Genomic DNA, 18,501 nt, shown 5'->3' on the forward strand with positions numbered 1-18,501 from the left:
TTTTTTTTTTTCTTATTTTACAGGAGTTACATCTGCTAATATGCTAATTTTCATTCTTCCTTCGTCTCTGTATTTAAAAATAACAAGCCAGGATGGAGATAAAGGAACTCAACGCATTTGGGTATGTCTCATGCCAGCCACTCTAATTTTTTCTGGTTTTTCGTTGAAGTATACCAAACACATAGTCCATCTCCACCATCTAACACTACTTTTAGTGACCTCAGAAGGAGGCAGCAGTCTTAGTGTTTGCCCGTCTGGGAGATTTAAAACATCATATCTGAATCTTCTCCATTCCCTCAAAATATCTTTTCAGGTTTTCTCTTATTGTGCCTTCGCTTTTGGCACTGAGCAAGGGCAGGTCCAACTGAGAGATTAGATGTTGAGATCATCCTGTGTCTCTGTGGCGTGATGCCTTGTCCTTAGCAAGCTGTAAGGTGGAAAGGGGCTCCAAGATTCTATGCAGTCCCCTGTTTCTGTACGATTCCTGGTCACATAACTCCATCCTACAGCCCAGGGAACGTGTGATGCCTTAACTCAAGTGTCTGAGTTAGCTTAAAGGGTCTTTGTTTGATTGGACAGAAGTGTTTTGGAGCCACAGACCTGGATTCAGAAACTACCTTTCTATATTGGGATTCTTGTTTCCAGGTCTGGTGAAGTTCAAGGGCATCTTGAAGGTGGTGCACTTGGAGACAGTGAGGGAAGCAGGGGTGAAGTGGCTGCACCATGAGTACCTCCTGGAGCACCATTATGTTTGGCCTCGGAGAAGGCTTCTCAGCTGCCCTCCCAGCTAGTGTAAGCACCCCACTCACACACGATACCCGAGTCCGCAGACCCAGAGGAGAGACGCAGGCACGAGGGCTCATCCCGGGGCACCTAGGAGAAGCAGCGCTGATGCTGGTAGAGCATCTACATCCCCAACAGGATTATCCTGAAAACCACAAATCCCAAATCCTTCTGAATCTGACCAGTGCGGGCTTCCCAAGGACAGAGAGGAAGGAGCAGTCAGCCTGGCGTAGCAGTAAAGCAAACTAAGATTAAATCCTGACAGTGGTGGAGACCATTCCATAGTCCATAAATTCCCTGAGTCTCTCCAGCCCTGCTCCCATAATAAAACTGGTAGGAGGAGCAACCAAATAGCATGAGACAAGGGATTCTGTCCGTGGAGGGACCTACTGGGAGTTAGACCAGACCTGTGATGGTGAGCCTGTGTGCATGCACCCCTCTGAACCCCACACTTCGCCTCCTCCCCTGCCCTCAGCTCCATCTCCCTGTCCAGACTCCAGTCCAGCCCCCTTGGCTCTCGCGATGCTTCATCCTTCTCCCCAAAAAGCTCTCAGTGGATGCTCTCAAGGCCAAGCAATTGATAAGCTTGTGTTCTCCAGATTCTAGAATTAGTAACCTGCCCCTTGTGGCCTTCATCCACCCTTGAAGTCACTTAGTTTCGGCCACCCATTTCCGATTTCACTCCATCCAGTCTACTTCGCTTTCCCATATCTTTTGAATACTTTTTCAAATGAAAATGTTTGCCTGCCAGCAATAACCAAGGCTGGTTGGTCAAGAGCAGTGACATGGCCTGTTTGTTTTCTAAGGCCATTCTTTTCTCTGGTTGTCATCGTAGTTTGAAAGGAGCTGTAAGGAGACCGTCAGCTGTAGAACAGATTCACTCCGAGGTGACCATGACAGCAAAGCGCAGAATGCAGAGGACGGTTCTGCATGGCTGCTTTTTCTTAGTTTCTCATCCTTGGAGAATCCGAGGCACACAGTTTTTAAAAAGGTTCTCATAGTTCAGCAACTATTGTAACACAGTCCGAATCCAAGGGCACACAGAAAGAAAGGGAGAGTGTATCTGTGTGTCCCCAGGTGAGCACAGGAAGTGTTTGCTTCCCAGAAAGTAACCCTTGCCTTTCTGTTGCTCCAGGCTGCCCTTTTCCTGGGTCTGGGGGTGCTGTTTTCCCTGGTCAGCATTCCCTTGGTCATCTACGACTGGGCCTACTCATCAGGCAGTGACGAAGGCCACTGAGACCAGCTGAAAAAACGAAACAGTCACGTCCCCACACATCAGCAACCCCGCGTCACTCCCTCGGCAAGTTTACAGAAGCAGACAGAAATTTACAAGGTACAAGACGGAATAACACTTCACTGGCAAAACAGAGACCTGTTTCTCCAATGGTTTATGTCCCTCCAAGATCCAGGATTGATCAAAGGATTGTGGATTTTTTCCCCCCAAATTTCACACAATCATATTTTCCAGTACTTTTCCCACTCAGTTATTCTTCACTCTTCTAACACTATTTTTTTTGTGAGTTCACCATCTCTTAGAACTTTAAAAACATGATCATCAATCATGTTTATTTATTATACATCCAGATTCTGAAATAATTTTCCTACTGATGTTCAGCTTCTGATATCTGTACCTTTTTAGAAGAGAAAAGAATCTTGAATTGTATATATTTATTTTGCTTTACAGAAAAAAAAATGGTTTCGTAAATAATTTGCCTATTTTGGTTAACATAGCACATAGGGATAATCATATGAGAGTTACAGGGCACATGCCCCTGTTGGATCAGAGGATGCTCAATATTTGAGGTGGCTCTGATCACCTGGAAGCTGAGGTCCCGTAGCCCATGGCCTCGCTGGTACTACATCCTGCTCTGTGCAGAGACATTCCCTGGAGAGTGTTCTCAGCTGGGAAAGGGGTGGGAGTGATTCTCACCTTGGTAAACATACTAAACTACGTATCTGGGTAATCTAGCAAATGAAGGTTTGTTTCCCTCTTGGCAATTTGTGTCAGAATTACTCTAATCTGAGTCAGCTTCTACTGGGGAAGACCCGTGACACCTTTGTAACAAATGGAGAAGCAAGAGTCCTACAAACAGTTGGTCCAAAATGCCTGAGAAACATCTTCCTCTGATGCAGACAGCCTTCAGCGCGATATCGGTATTATTGAAGGGGGAAAAACATTTCCTTAAATTATCAACCCAGCAGCTTTTACTCATGTCCACCAGCTCTTTGCACAGGGAATAATGTGTATCTAACCACGGAGGACCTAGGATAAGTAATTCCTGTTTTATATTGGGTACTTTGGGGGTGGGGTCTTTAAAAAGACTTGTTTTATATCTATAAATTTAGGTTATTACAAATATAAGATTTTTGTACCTTAAATAAGCCTCATTCCTATTTCTTCTCCATTAACAATCCATCCAGTCTTTAAAAAGAACAAGAACCCTCAAAGATGGTCTTTGAGAAGAATGTGTGATGGAATCACTGTGTACCTTTCTTCCCCCAGACGGGGCGTTTGGTGCCTGTGCTGGTCCTCTTCTCGCCCCTTGTCAAGGGTGGGCTGTTACTGCCCACCTGACGTGACCCACACTCTGCCCCAGCCCCTCTCCTAAAGCAGGAGAAGGAGACCACAGAGAGACTGATAAAGAAGAGAGTTCGGGAGAAGGTAGCTTGGAAAAGGAATGGGGGACGATATGGAAACCCAGAACCACATCCCCCCTGAGCTGGGCCATCACCTGCGACTGGCTTGTCCACATCACACAGTGAGAGGCGTGTGTGCTCCTTGAACTTGAAACAGGGCTTGTATTTAATCTACATCCTGGTTGAACTTCACAAACATATAAGTTCACTGAGCACAGATTGCTTATCCAGAGATAAACAGACTGTAACCACAGACTCTTGGCAGAGCTCCCAGGCACTTAGTTCTAGGTTCTGATCCTCCCCCACTCAGCTCCCCAAAGGTCTGCATGCTTCCTGGGGCTGACACGGGATGTCCCCTCCCCTTGACAGACTAATGTCCCATAGAAAAAGCAGGCATCAGAGCACCTTGTCGTGATCCTTCTGGGGGAAGAAGGAAAGGTAGTTCCTGCATTTCTTGGTAGACTCACCAGAGCTTTTAATGTACTGCCCCAGAGTTACATCCACATTAGGTCAGCGTTCTGCTATTCAGATCTGAATACCTACCTACATGTGAATTCCTAACTTAGTAAAATCCACAGGCACGTCTGTCCTTCTCAGCAGTGTCTTCCGTGTCAGGTGAGCAGGGAGAGAAACTGAATAAAACAAGTCAGCTGGCCCTTTGGGCTTGTCTAGGGCACCAAATAATGAAATAGCCAGATCGTGGACGACCCTTCATTTAAATAGAGACAAATCTAAGTTTACAAACTATGTTATGCTACTTTCTGTTTTCTTCATGAATTTACAACAATTCATTTTACACTCACAGAGTCAACTTCGAAGTTCATCGTGAACTCCCAGGATGTGTAGTAATATATCTGGATCTTTGGATTTTATGTGTCAGGACAAGGGATTTTTTTATTATTATTTAAAATATATTTATTTAGAGGAGGCACATTGCGGTCAATGTCTGTGGTACCACAGGTTTTTAAAATCTATATATGTTTATCTCAGTTTATTGTTGACTGAATATGACAGACCCTCCTGTCATTCGTCAGAGATCACTGATCAATTACATCGCTTGGGTGGGCTTAGCTGCGAAACGTATCGCTCTTACTCTTCTTGTTTAGAATAGAGAGCTGGTAGCCAAACTGCATGTACCACAGACATTAGGTAGAATTTCAGTAACACAGTCAAGTGCTGTGGAAGGTTTTCTGCTACGTGAGCAGACTCACGAGCATTTTATTTTCGCCACTGGGAGCAGCACGTTTTCCTTTGGCAGTTAGGATCTCAACACTAGTGAACAGTGCCAGGTTCGTCCTTTAGACGGTGAACTGTTGTTCCCTAGTTATCATAACACAGCATCCTGTAAATCCCTGATTTCCTTCATGGTACTTATTGGAAATGGGGGTAGTGAAGTGTGTACAAGAAAGAAATCGAGTCTTGTTAAGCACAGGCAGGCCCCAATTTTTAAGCAGAGCATATTGTAAAACTCTGGTCAGTTGATTGTTTGCAACCTGGAATGTATTTTCCTTTAGAAGCCCTGGGGGTTATACATGGTGTTAGGCCACCAGACCGGCTAGATCTAAACCCATAGTTTAGCTGAACATAGGATAATATAACAAGATTGCTGAAGAACCTCACCACTAAATGTAATATTGTTTCTAGTGGGTATTTGTTCCAAGTTGCCAAGCGTCCGTCACTTCTGTTGCTGGTGGGATCTGGAGTGCTCCCCCAGCCACACACCACCAGTTAGAGGTGCCCTGAGTGGCCTGAAGCCGTGCCTGCAGCAAAGGAGGAGAAGAGTAAATCCAGGGCCACCAGACAGCCGGTGGCAGGAGGAGGGTGAGGGGCCACCTGCGGGCCATAAGCCTCCAGGGACGTTCCTCAGCTGATACCCTTTCTCCTCTGTGGAGTCTCAGGCTTGGCCTGCCTGCTTCTATTTGTAGGACGTTTTGCTCCCGGAGTTCACCTCCTTCCCTCTCGCTACCAAAAAGGATATCGCTCCCACATGCCAGTCACTGAAGCCAGCACACAGCACTTTCAATGGAGTTAGTGCTAGTAAACCGTGGTCTGACTGCTCGCTTATCAGACGAGGCTTAAAAAGCTCTCCACCCACCTTTCCTTTTTCACATTTGCAGACCCTGTTGAGAAAGGCATACATGGGTGATGGTCGTGGTACCACAGAGGGCTGTGGGAAGATGTATTTCAGAGGACAGCTCAGACAGTTCCCCCAGAAGTGGCTTCTTTCTGAAGGCCTCCAGGCCAGTGGTGCTCAAAGTAGGGCTCCCCGGGACCAGCAGCCACAGCGTCACCTGGGAACTCGTTGGAATGCCCCTTCTCCGGCCCCAACCCAGACCTAGTGAAATCAGACTCTCAGGGTGAGCCTAGCAAACCGTGCTGTAACACACCCTCCCAGTGATCTGGGTGCACGTCAAGTGTGAGGACCACTCGGAATCAGTTAATCTTTCCTTTTTGATCCCCGCTAGTCCTGCCCCTTAGTCCCAGAGGACTGTTCCTAGGATTCTCGGGACAAGAGGTGGGAACCAGGACTTAGGGAGGGGAGGAAAGGGCCTCGCTTCATTGCCCTCCCCGGTGAAATGCTGGTCCAGATGCACAGTTGTCAGTGGGGTTGCCTGCATGTGGGCTGAGACACGCTAAGATTGCAGTTCTTGTAGCTGTGAAGAAATAAAAGTGAGGTGTTTTGCGTCTTTTTTTTTTTTTTGAAAGGAATGAAAAGATGTACCCTTTGTAAATGCAACCTTCGAGGAAATACTGGTTCATGTCAGGAGTAAGGTCTCCAGGAGGTGTGGGTTCACTGTGGGGTGGTCAGTCCTGCCCTCCTTCCTAGTGAGTTCTCTGCTAAAAGGGTCGTACTGCCCATGGGGCTGCAAAGGGCTCCGAGGAAACTCACGCACAGCTCTGGGTCAAGGTCAGAGTGCTGGATGGAGCATTTCACTGGGTTTGCGGCAAGGAGGAGGCCGGTGAGATGACCAGATAATTGATTTTATGCCTTTAGTGCAAAAGCCATCCATTTCCCTCTGGTTATCTAGGTCTGAGGCTTAGAAAGGGTGTAAACTTTGAGAACATAATTCCTCCATTCCAGTTCATAGGGAACTTCTAGCCACTTTCAAACTAAAAAGAGAGACTGTATCATCTAAGAATGTTAATGAACATTCCCCTTAGGGATGGCAGAGCTGAGAATCTTTTAGCAACAGAATACACTTCCTCGAAAATACAGTGAATTATTTATAATGATCTATGTCTTTCGGGTATCAATTAGGGGTGGGGGTGGCTGACAACTGAAAAATATCACTAAATCTTGAAGGGAAAGTTCTTGAAAAACATGTATAATTCACAAGACTCAGAGCTTCTTCGTCTCTTAGGGTTTTCTCGGAGGAAGGACTGTGAAACCGGGCCCATCTATATACAGGCTTGAATTTGTGTTTTTAAAAGGAAGAATCTATGCAGTTGAGGCTTATTGTAGGAAATACTTTGCTTGTATGTAAATATATTGTAAATACATAGGAGGCTGTATATTTTTGCAGTTGTTAATCCACATTGAAATAGAAGTCTCTAGTATCTGCCTATCAAGAATAAATGTTTTCATAGATATTAGAGGTTTGGTTTGGGAATTAGAAAAATTTACCTTCTCTCCCAGGTAACATAGTTCTCTCAATGTAAACTTGGAACCTAAAAAAATCTTACTTGTTTAGAGAAAGAAATGTCTGAAAAATAGCTGCGTTGATTTCTTATACTGGTATTCAGATCAGTTATTTAAAAGATAGTCCTCTGAGCTACAAATAAGGAACATTTTAGACCCAAGTGGTTGCCATATAGAAATAGATATACTCAAAATAACGAGTTGTTTCTTCATAATGCTGTTTTAACGTTAACACTGATACCACTACACAGTATTCATGAAAACAAGTTGGGGAGGAGAATGTGTTTTTTTTGTTTTGTTTTGTTTTTTCAAAACTGAATTGCTGCATTTCCCAAACTTTGGGATCTTTGAAATGAGGGGAAAGACCTGAGCATTAACTATGAGCACAAACAGAAAGAAAGAAATAAAAGAAAGAGAGAAAGAAAGAGAGAAAGAAAGGGAAAGAAAGAAAGAAAGAAAAGGAAAGAAAGAAAGAAAGAAAGAAAGAAAGAAAGAAAGAAAGAAAGAAAGAAAGAAAGAAAGAAAGAAAAAGAAAGAAAGAAAGAAAGAAAGAAAGAAAGAAAGAAAGAAAGAAAGAAAGAAAGAAAGAAAGAAAGAAAGAAAAGAAGAAAGAAAGAAAGAAAGAAAGAAAGAGAAAAGAAGGAAGAAAAGAACCATTATTTTATCAAGCTTTTGAAAGTCTTGCATGACTGCATTTACTTTTCAGAGTCGGCACCAACACAGACTGTCTTAAGTAATGTTTTCCCCAAACACTTGAATCTTGGTGGTTGGTACATAATCCCCTCTAGAATCTGTGTATTTTAGACTTCATCTGAGTCCCTTACGTGTAGCACATCACTGTTTCATTCATGTAAAAACCTTGTAAATGAATTTCAGATGGACGATTTAAGTGAGTCACAAGTCACAAAACTTTGCTCTTCATGGTTAATCAAACATATAGAGGTTTTTGGGGTTTTTTTTTCCCCCAGGATGTGGTGTAAATAAAGAAATGTAAGAAGTTCTGTTCTATAACTGCTCTGTTAACATAGTTTTTAAACATTAAAAAATGTGAAATAAAAGTGTTTATGAATTTTTGTCTTCATTCTTTTGGGGTACAATACCAAAAAGGGGGGTATTTGGGTACTTACCATACACGCTATTTGGGGTTGTTGGAGACAGATTTGCACGCATTTTGTCAGTGTTCTAGAACGCCGAGAGTTCACAGAAGCTTATAGTAAAGTGCCCAAACTCTACAAAATACTTCTGATAGAAATCTAGTTGATCTGAAACATATCTTTCTCCATCCTTCACAATCAAAGTGGATGGAACATAACATTTTCTTCCTAAACTTCATGTTTATGAATATTGGTTCCTGGGCTATGGCGTAGGAGGGACTCCAGTCGTCCTCTGCCCACACTGCGGCCATCCACGAAATAGGAAATCCTATCAGGTCTTCCATTTTGCCAGGAACTATTGAGGGGAAAGCTCCTGCAGCTTGGTTTTTCCCTCGTCCATCACTGGCTCCTCCCCCGTGATCTTTGGGAAGTTTTATCAGATCAAGGTGGCACAGTATCCGTAGTCTTATACCCAGACCCCTCTGGGGACAGGGCTAGTGCGTGAATGACCTGGGCCTTCGTGTGTGAGTGGGGGTGAGGCTGCTCCTGACTGTCTGTGGGCTGCCAGGCAGACGGCCCATTGGGCAGGGCCATGTTGGTGCCCCCTGTGGATCTCAAGGTGGAAATTTGGGGCATAAGCATCCAAGCTGTGGACTGCAAGCTAGCTTCATGATCTATAAACTTAATCCATCTGTGCCTCCTGTTTCTATTTCTTAATTGATCAAAACCCCCAGGACAAAGGGTGTGAGTCATTATCACTCTCAAACCCAAGCAGGTGTAAAAGTGGGTACACCCACAAGGCTTGAGAATATGAGTGGGTTTTGTTATAAATCAAAAGATCTGGCCCTACTTTGGGTTTGACTTTTGGGTTGAAGATTTGATGGTTCTGACTTCTTCCACTCCTGCTCCATGAGTGTCTGCTAATACTGTTCTCCTCTGCCCTGCTTCCCTCGGCACTGTCTGTGTGGGGGTTATTCCTTCCCTCCGACATGGACTTACTGACGGCTTTGCAACCCAGATGACCTGTTCGCTTACCTTCTAGATTTATAACTAGGTTCTGCCTGGTGAGGATAGTTAGTCTGGAGATGGTTAGCGAGGCCTAAATTTTGTATATCAAGGTTTTATCTTTCATTAGTTTAAATTTTAGACAAATCCAAATTGTCAGGACCATCTGTTCTTCAGTAGGGTCAGTGTAACATCGAAATAACCTGCCGAATCATGTATTATGTAACTGTAGCACTTAAAACAGATTTACATTGAAAAGGAAATAAATAGACCATCATACAGAGCACAAGTAACACCCAATAAGTGGACTTTCAACTCAGTGGAGAAAAGAAGGGTTACTCTTGCTGAGTATGGAGAAAAATCACTAGCTTTTTGAAGAAAATAAAGCTAGGTCCTCATAGTGCCCCGTATATCTAAAGAAAGCTCAAATATATTAAAGACTTTAAAATACATGGGTAAATATATCTCTTTTTTACAAAGGTAGAAATACGATTCTCACATAAAGCAGGTGTCAAATTTTTATCTAGCTCATCATAAATGAAGAAACAAATAAGATGTTTTAAAATGGTTCAAAGGAGAATTCAAAGAACAGACAATAAAGGATGCTGAAATGAACTGGCTAATAGATGCAAACTGGCCTTCTCCCCAGGGGGAGATCAATTACATCTCCATCAGGATTCATTTGTTCTCGGGGTAATAATCATTTCTATCTATCAGTCTCTATAATTTACAGGGTTATAAAATATCTCAAAGGCCAAAATAAAAAGGCAAAATTCATATAGAATCAGATAACTCAAAAGGGACATCTAGTATTACACAGAATGTAAACCCAGTAAACTTTTTTGCCCCTTTCAAATTTTTCAAGTTCTTTCCAATTTCCCTAAACAGTCCCCCTTTCCAACCATAAAAATCTCAAGGATTATTCTTGGTCATTAAAAAAGGTCTCATTAGTCTTGGCCTGATGGTTTGCACACGTGCCGCTGCAGCGAGCGCTAATTAATCATACAGGTTTTCTTGGGTTTGCTTTGCAAATCCAGAGGCACGCAGTATTAAACACAGAATTGCGCTTTAAAAAGTCTCTTATTTGCCAGCTCAAGGGTAGGAACCCAAGCCCAAGAAACTCCACTATGTGTCACCTGTGCTGTCTATAAATTTGGATGAGTTCCTCTCTATCTGAGTTCCCCCAAATCTCCTAAGGGTCCTGGCCTGCTGAGAAGTGCCCTTTCTTACCACCTGTAAGGAAGGGACTAGCACAGCTTTCCTGGGATGGTTTTGTAGGCATAAGTAAAATCAACCTTTGTTCCTCAGAGCTGTTTGACATAACTGATTAAACGAGCATCACTCACAAATGTGACATTTCAAGGAAATGATACACACTTTTTTCCAATTATATACTGGTAGAAAGGAGGAGATTTTTATTGAACCTGGGCAAATAACTACCTTGCTGTGGAAAAGCAAAGGAACTCAGAGTTTTTAAATTTGGAGGTGGAAGGAAGTTCAGGGAGAAGCAGAAAAAAATGTTCAATTTCACTTTACAAAGGCAGAGTCTACTGATTGGCTTTTTCTATCATTCATCTATTGATTAAAGATAGCTTAGGAAGAAAGAGAAAAAGCCTCCTTATATTTCCAGAAAATGGAGCATTAAAACAGCTTCAACACAACCACAGCAACATTTCCCTCATCGGTTCATTCCTTCCTATATAATTTTGTTCTGCTGGATCTTGGGTGCACATTCTGCTTGCAGAAAGTTGTCTGCTTCTGGACGAAAAAGCAACTCCACGCTCCCTGCACAAGCGCATCCTGAAAGCTGTCTCAGTGATGTCAGCTCAGAAGCTTCTCCCCAGGAGCCTATCCTTTGAAGTGGCAGCAGTTTAACCTACTTGGCGTAGTCTTTTTCCATGAGAATTTGGGCCTGTGTGTCTTTGCTAAAGAACCAGATTTTGGCCTGTAGCTTACCGCAGGGCTTCAGGCAAGTTTCAAGAAGCAAAGAGCCTATTTGATAATGAGACTGAAAGGCTGTGGTTGATTTACCATGATAATTAATGGTTCTCCATTCTCTCACAGGTACCCTTCCAGATAACCTTGAAAAGCAGTGTAGAATTCCACTGAAAGGACACCCAGTAATCTTTTTTGCCCATTTCAAAGCCTTTCACAATTTTCCTTTCACTATCTGTATATCTATACTCATACATATAATATCTTGGAGAGGGGAAGCTTTTTTTGGTACAAAATACAGGAGTCATAAACGAAGTAATTGATCAATAAATATTTTTAAAACTCTTTACGACTTATGAAAAGTGCCAAAGTGCAAAAAATCCAAAAATCCACACGAGAGACAAAACTAACATTTACCACACATACGTTGCAACTGGTATGACCTGACTCTCAAATTTGAGGTCAAATTATTCAAAGGATTGCCTTAGTAGTATTACCAAGATACCCAATGTCGCTTTCTCCATACTCCTACCTCCAAATTGTTCAAGAACCCTTGAGGCATTTGACTCCAGAGGTGCCTGCTTCCAAACTCCAGGCAAAAGAGAACTAACTGGTGAATTTAATCAGTTCTCGGCAGGCTTCTTTGCCACTGCTGCTGCAGCTTCGGTTGCTGGCACGCGGTGTCTCTGTTGAACACCAGCTCTACACAGTTTGTTCATTTGCATCTACTGTTACAACGGTGCCCTCCCAAGTCTACAACTCTACCAGAGCGGAAGCCATGGAGGAAGGATGACTAACCCAAGAGATGCTATGGTAGCTGCCACCTAGGGAGCCCAAGCAAGGACAAGCCGTTTGCTGTAAGTTTGCTCCCAACTCATGCCCTCCAAGCTGCCTGGCTTAGGCAGGGCTCCAATTAGAACACTGTGTCAGAGCCAGCCCTCTCCCTGCCCCCAACCCATGGGCATTTAAATCTGATATTCATGCCTGGTCTCCACTCCAGATGTCCCTCATGGTGAGCTTCCCTTTGGGGAACTACAGGAGAGGTTCTAAAAGTAGTAAAATTCAAAAGGGAAGGCAGTATTGCGGAGGGGAATTACTACTATCTTCGTGGGGCCTCTGCAAATTTGCCTGACTGCAATGACAACAGTCATTGTTTCAATAAACCAAGGGATGTTTGGCTTTGGACAGTCATATTAAACCACAAAAATGTTTCGGTTATAGTCTTCTGTTGTGGTGATGCCTGCTTGTTTAGCTCCTATTTAGAACTTGAGAGGGGCCATTCCATTGACTCTTTCTTGTTTGAAAATTACTAAACTATCTTCACAAAAAAGCAGCTAGAAGCATCTTAAAGTTCTGCCTACCCAGTCCTTGGCTATATAGCGTAGAGCTAATCTCCTTAATACATCAAAAGCTTTTAAACATCACTAGGAAAAAAATTGAAGTCCCAATAGAAAAATAGGCCACAAAAATATAAAAAGGAGCTACCAGAAAAACTTGAAACGATGTTCCATCTAATAATCTCACTCATAAGTACATAAAAGCAATTTAGAACATCTATATGTATTTTAAATTTTTACCTTTCATATTAGCATTGATTAAAACGATTATAGTTCTGGTAAGGACATAAAAAACAGAAATTTTCATATGCAACTGACTAGAGTGTACACTATTGCAATAATTTTGGAGAGAAATTTGGCAGTAGTTGTTAATACTGTAAAAGTTCTTAACTTTTGCCCATCAATTCCATGCCTGTGATTTCTTTTTTTAACTCACAAGAAGGTACAAAAATCAATGAACAATATACTTTCAGAGTCTCATCTCATCTCTTCGTCTCAGTTCATAACCCTGTCTCTCTTTTTTTCCTGTCTCTGCTGTCCTCTGGACTGTTTCTCCGTCTCTTCCCTTTCCTTAATAAGCTCTTGAACAGTCCTTATGTTAACATTCCCTTCAAGTAAACCCAGCCCCAACCACTATTTTCCATATTCAGGCTCCCAGTCAGCCTTGCTCCATTTCACAGACAGAAATGAGAGACATTTCTTGACCTTACGCATCAGAAAAACTTAACTGGCAGATCCTTGTTCAACCACAGCTCAGTTCTTCACAGCTAGTTCCAAAATCGTGACGGGTAGGTTTAATGTATTTTATGAGTTTAGGATGGCTTTAAAAAATAATTATGCCAGAGTCTTTCTTTGGGAAAATTTAATCATAATCTCTAGTGGTATACAGCCAAGAGATATTTTAAAAATTATCCCAAACTTAGAAATAAAACACAGAGAAGGCATAATATTAGACTGGGGCATTATTTGCTAGTGCCCCCCACGGATTATTTAATTATCTAGAGGACTATGCTTCTGTTTGATATGCTGTGTGCTACTGACTAAAGGCCTTAGCTAAATCCTGGGGACTTTCTTCCCTGCCTCAAAGTAAAAAAGTAATACTCCTTCTGGAATAAAGTGTCCTTATCAATTTCCCAAGGTTTCTTTTCTCTGAATAAGGTAGCCACACAAAACAAACCACACAGAACAGCACATTTTGTCAGCAGGGTCCATTCAAATGAGGACAAGATTTCCAACCACTCAGCTCCCCTCTCAGACTTCTCTGAAAACCCTCCCAGGCCACAGCCTCTTTTCAGATAATGCTGTCAGAGGACAGACAGCAGTGTCTGTGTGGGTTATGTGGAGTGAATGGCAAATACCGTACTACATTTAATTTGTGATGGCCAACTAAAACTTCTTCAAATCATATGTTAGTTCAAGTCCTATCATGTCATTGTTAAAATCCTCCGATGGCTTCCCATATCACTCATAGAAAAAGCTAAAGTCTTTCTCTACATGGTCTTCCCATGATCTTTTTGTCCCTATCATCTCCACCCCAGTCTGGCCTTCTTGTCCCTTAAATGTATCAAGCATACTGTGACCTCAGGGCCTTTGCACTTGCTATTCCTTCTGCTATCCAACTCTTCCCACAGTCATTCACATGGCAGTTACCCTCTTTACCTTCAGATCTCTTCTCAAATGTCATCTTATTACTAAGACCTTCTCTGACTATCCCATAAAGAAAAACAGCAACTCACCTACCCCTAACACTCATACCTTACTGCCTGTATCCCTTATTTACTTTATTTTTGTTGCTAAAACTCTTACCTCCATCTTAATGCTTTAGTTTGCTTGTTTGTTTACAATCTGTTTATCCCCATTTAGAATGTAACCCCATGAGGCCAGGGTCCATGTCTATTAATTCACTGCTCTATCCTCAGCACCTGGAACAAGGAAAGTGTTCAAAAAATATTTAATTAATTAACTAACTAATATGTTTACATTAAGTCATTTCCCTCCTTCAAGTGCAATAATCAGATGCAGCATTCAACATCATGTTCACAGATTTGTTTTTCTCCCTATCTACAAATTTTTTAATTTAATTAAAAATATTCTTCTTTATAGATATTTTAAAAATTATAAGCTCCTCCTTGCAACAAGTCAAATATTATACAAATGTATTAAGAAGTGGTTAATAATCGTCTCTTAAAATCCCACTCCCCAAGGCAGCCACAGTTAACACCCTTTTCCCTCACGCTCATACAGATCTACATAGATGTAGGGCTGACTTTGTTTTTAGATGACTAGATTAATACTAGACATCAGAAATATGACTTTCAGTATGGTGGTTACACACATGGATTCTAAAATCAGACCGGATTCAAATATACTGTCTCTGCAAGCTCAGACATGTGACTTAATATCTTGATGCCTGGTTTTGCCTTTGTAAGGATGGAAGTAGTAACAGAACCTTTCCATAGACTGGCTGGGGGATTAAATGACTTAATTAAAACAATAACAAAAACTTAGAATAGTATATGCTGAACTGCAAACACAAAGCACATTATAGGGTTTTTTTCTTACTTAACAATAGATCTTGGATATCCCTCCAACATTGTACCTATAGATTTAATTCATTGTGTGAATAATTGCATAGCATTCCCTGGTATGAATAAGGCAGGGGTATAATTTTTTTCAGTCTTTCCGCTGTAGATAGACATACAGATTTTTATGGTTTTCCCAGTATATGCAGTGCTACAATAAATATGTAAGGCTCCATCCGGGTCCTTGTAAATTGATGTATTATTTCTCTAGGATAAAAATCCCCAAAGTAAAATTGCTGGGCCAAAAGGTCTGTGCTTATTTAATTGTAATAGAAATTACCAAATGACTTTCTAAATTATTAGTAATAATCCACACACTCACAAATAATGTGTTTCTGCATCTTCACCAGAACTGGGTACTGGGACACTTTTAAAGTTTTGCTAAGTGGTAACCAAAACATGGAATCTTGTTTTTATTTTTAATTTCTAAACTATTAATGAAACTGATAGTTTTTTCATATATTTATTAGCAGTTTCCAGTTCCTTTCCTATGAAATGCCTGTTCATATTCCTTATTCATTTTTCAATAGGATTTTTAAAGATCAATGTGTATAAAAAGGACAAAGAAATATGCTATTACATGTGTTGTGAAATATTTACTTTTTCCCAGTCTGTCGTGTTTGTTTTGGGATTTTGTGGTGTCTTGAGTTCTTTTATTTTCTGCTTTCAGAAGTCAAATATAGCTATTTTTTTATTACATGGTTTTAGATTTTCCCATAGTTCTAGTCTTTATAAAGAAGTTCTCTCTGGTACCAAGTAATAAAAATATCTTCTTAAAATTTCATCTAATGTGTTCATTATTTTATTTATAATATATACGGCCTTTATACCACATGAAGTATATTTGTGTGTCTGTATGTGAGGTGGGGGTAAAACTTTTTTATAAATGAATAGATAATTAAGTCAGCACCATTTATTATATAAACCACTCTTTGTTCATTTTTTAATTAAATTCTCAAGTATATTTTGATCTCTTTCTGGGCTTTTTATTCTTTCTATCAATTTTTCTAGTCCTGGGCTAAAACCACCTGAATTATAGTTGTTCTGTTTTGGGGGGTTTTTTTGTTTGTTTTTTTGCCTTCGAAATGTTTTTCAATTTACTGCATTTTCTTTTTTTTAGCTTTACTGAGGTATAACTGACAAACAAAATTGTAAGATATTTGAAGTGTAACATCATGATGAGTTGACGTATGTATATATTGTGAAAAGATTCCTCGCATCTACTTAATTAACACACCCATGATCTCACATATTTATTCTTTTGTGTATGTGAGACAGAACAGTTACATTCTACTCTCTTAGCAAATTTCACTTAGACAACATAGTGCTATCAAATACAGACACACTCATTTTTTGCTTTAATAATTGGTAAGGCAAGACCTCTCAATCCTTTTTTAAAAAAAATTAGTTACTTTTAGAAATTTAATCTTCTTTTTTTTTTTTGCTATTTTTTTTTTCTGTTTTTTGTTTTTGTTTTTGTTTTTGTTTTTTAAGTGAAGGTACTGGGGATTGAACCCAGGACTTTGTGCGTGCTAAGCATGCGCTCTACCACTGAGCTATACCCTCCCCTTAGAAATTTAATTCTCTATCTTGATTCTAAAATAAATTTTCCCAGTTTTTTAAAGCCTTTTGGAAGGCAAGTTGGAATGGCCGGACATTAATCTTATTTATTTGGAAAGAAACAACTTTTTTTTTATATTGAGTCTTTCCCCTATCCAAACAAAAATGGCTCTCGATTTATGTAGATCTTATTTTATATCGTTCATAAAGATTTTATAATCTACTTCATATAGGTTCTATACCTTCCTTTTAAAATATTTATTCCTAATAATTTTATAGTTTTTGTCACTATTATAAACTAAGTATTTTTCTCTGTCTCCATTTCTAACTGATTATTAGCCTAGCTGACTATAGATTTTTATTTTATTATGTCAGATGGAAGAAGCACCTCATTCCCAACATTGTCAAGGTGTCAAGGTATCGCTGACATTCCTTTTTCTTTTAAAATTTACCATTAGTCTAGCTCTAAAAAAATCACAGTATATTTGGAAAGCTATTTCTGCTTTATATCATGTGCTTTATATTTAACTTGAGATATCCCTTTGTCAGAAAAAGTTAACAAGGTGCTTAGTTTTTAGCTATGAACGAAAAGGGTATTTTACAAATATTTATGAGAAGAGACTCTAGACGTGCAAGATTTGGAGTTGGACATAAGATTACTTTTGGAAAGACTGCGCTGTGACTGGCACCTGCCACTTCTACTGTGTCCATCTATACAGCCTCCCATCAGTAGCGTTTTCAGAACTTGGTCCTCTGACTCGAGGCATAATGACAGGTAGGGAGATGGGGAGATTCTGCATGAGGATGGGTTCTTGGAGGAATCCTCCCAGCTGTCAAGCCTGACTTTGAAGATGTGGAGAGGTGAGGGAAGTCCAGAGGGAGTGTCCTACCAGCTTCAGTCGTGATCGGCCATCTGTCAAAGCTACAGAGTCCAGGGGGAAAGTGGTCAGCTTCCTCCTAGTGATGAAACTCTGCAACAGGAAATCAGAAGTGATTCCCAGGCCAGGACAACCACAGGCATCAGCCAGGAAACTTCTCCAAAGACAGTAGTGCCTCAGTCAACCATCCTGGACTTCGGGGCAAGTCTCCAGTTCTAGAGGGGACCACAGTGGTAAACGGGGTGCTGGTTAGAACTTAGGAACCAGGCTGAGGCAAAAGCCAGTGCCATCAATGAGGCAGCTAGTGGGCGAAGCAACAGGAGGGCCCGGCTGTCATATGTGATGACGCTAAGTGGTAGTTTGGGAATAGCTCCTGAGCCCAGCAGATCTGGCCTCTTGGTCACTTGACCTCCCCACCTTCAATTGCTTTGTCTTTCACGCTACCACAGCCACTCACTCCCACTGTAATTGCTAGACCTTGTCATTATTGTTGACTGCTCCATAATCTCATTTCCCTGCATCCCAGTTTTTGACCACCATCTCCTACCTTCACCTCTCATCTGCACTTCTTCTGTTATCTGAATGAATGGCAACCCCATTCCACCCTCTGTATTCTCACTGCTCCTCATGCCCTTGATGTCTACTCTTCCCTGTTTATCCATCTGAGTCCCACAGGCAACCATTATAATCACTCCCTTGCATATTAGCTTGACTCACTTACTCTCTCTCTCTTCAGGGTTCTCATCCGGCAAAAGCACAACTCTGAGTCTGGCTGGGTCTTATTCTGTTCGCTCCTGCAGCTCACTCTCCATCCTTCTTCACTCTGCTCTGTGCACTAGGAGCGCCCTTTACTGATGCTTCAACATGGCTTCTTACTCTTTAGCTGCCAGTTAAGTTTAGCCAATGACGGGCACTGGCAAGAGAGTGGAGGGCAGGAGAGAGAGAGGTAGGGGTATGAACCCCCTGCTTCCTTCCTGTCAGGCTGTAGTTTGGCAGTGGTTGAGTTTCTCTAAGGCCACAGCCCCAGATCGACAGGCACTTTTCCTGCAG

The 18,501-nt window shown here is 41.3% G+C and overlaps 1 protein-coding gene and 1 long non-coding RNA gene across 2 annotated transcripts in view; one reads left to right on the top strand and one right to left on the bottom strand.

Moving 5' to 3' along the window:
- The window catches only part of SLC38A1 (solute carrier family 38 member 1), a 65,396-nt gene extending 57,267 nt beyond the window's left edge, over positions 1–8,129 (top strand). The window contains exons 16-17 of the mRNA XM_010964175.3: positions 24–121; positions 1,919–8,129. Of these exons, the coding sequence (XP_010962477.1) occupies positions 24–121; positions 1,919–2,020 (200 nt within the window). The 3' untranslated portion in view covers positions 2,021–8,129. The remainder of the gene's footprint in view (positions 1–23; positions 122–1,918) is intronic.
- LOC105076156 (uncharacterized) overlaps positions 1–18,501 on the bottom strand; it is a 119,961-nt gene that overhangs the window by 1,269 nt on the left and 100,191 nt on the right. The window lies entirely within an intron of this gene.

This window comes from Camelus bactrianus, chromosome 12 (assembly GCF_048773025.1).
Source record: "Camelus bactrianus isolate YW-2024 breed Bactrian camel chromosome 12, ASM4877302v1, whole genome shotgun sequence".
NCBI lineage: Eukaryota > Metazoa > Chordata > Mammalia > Artiodactyla > Camelidae > Camelus > Camelus bactrianus.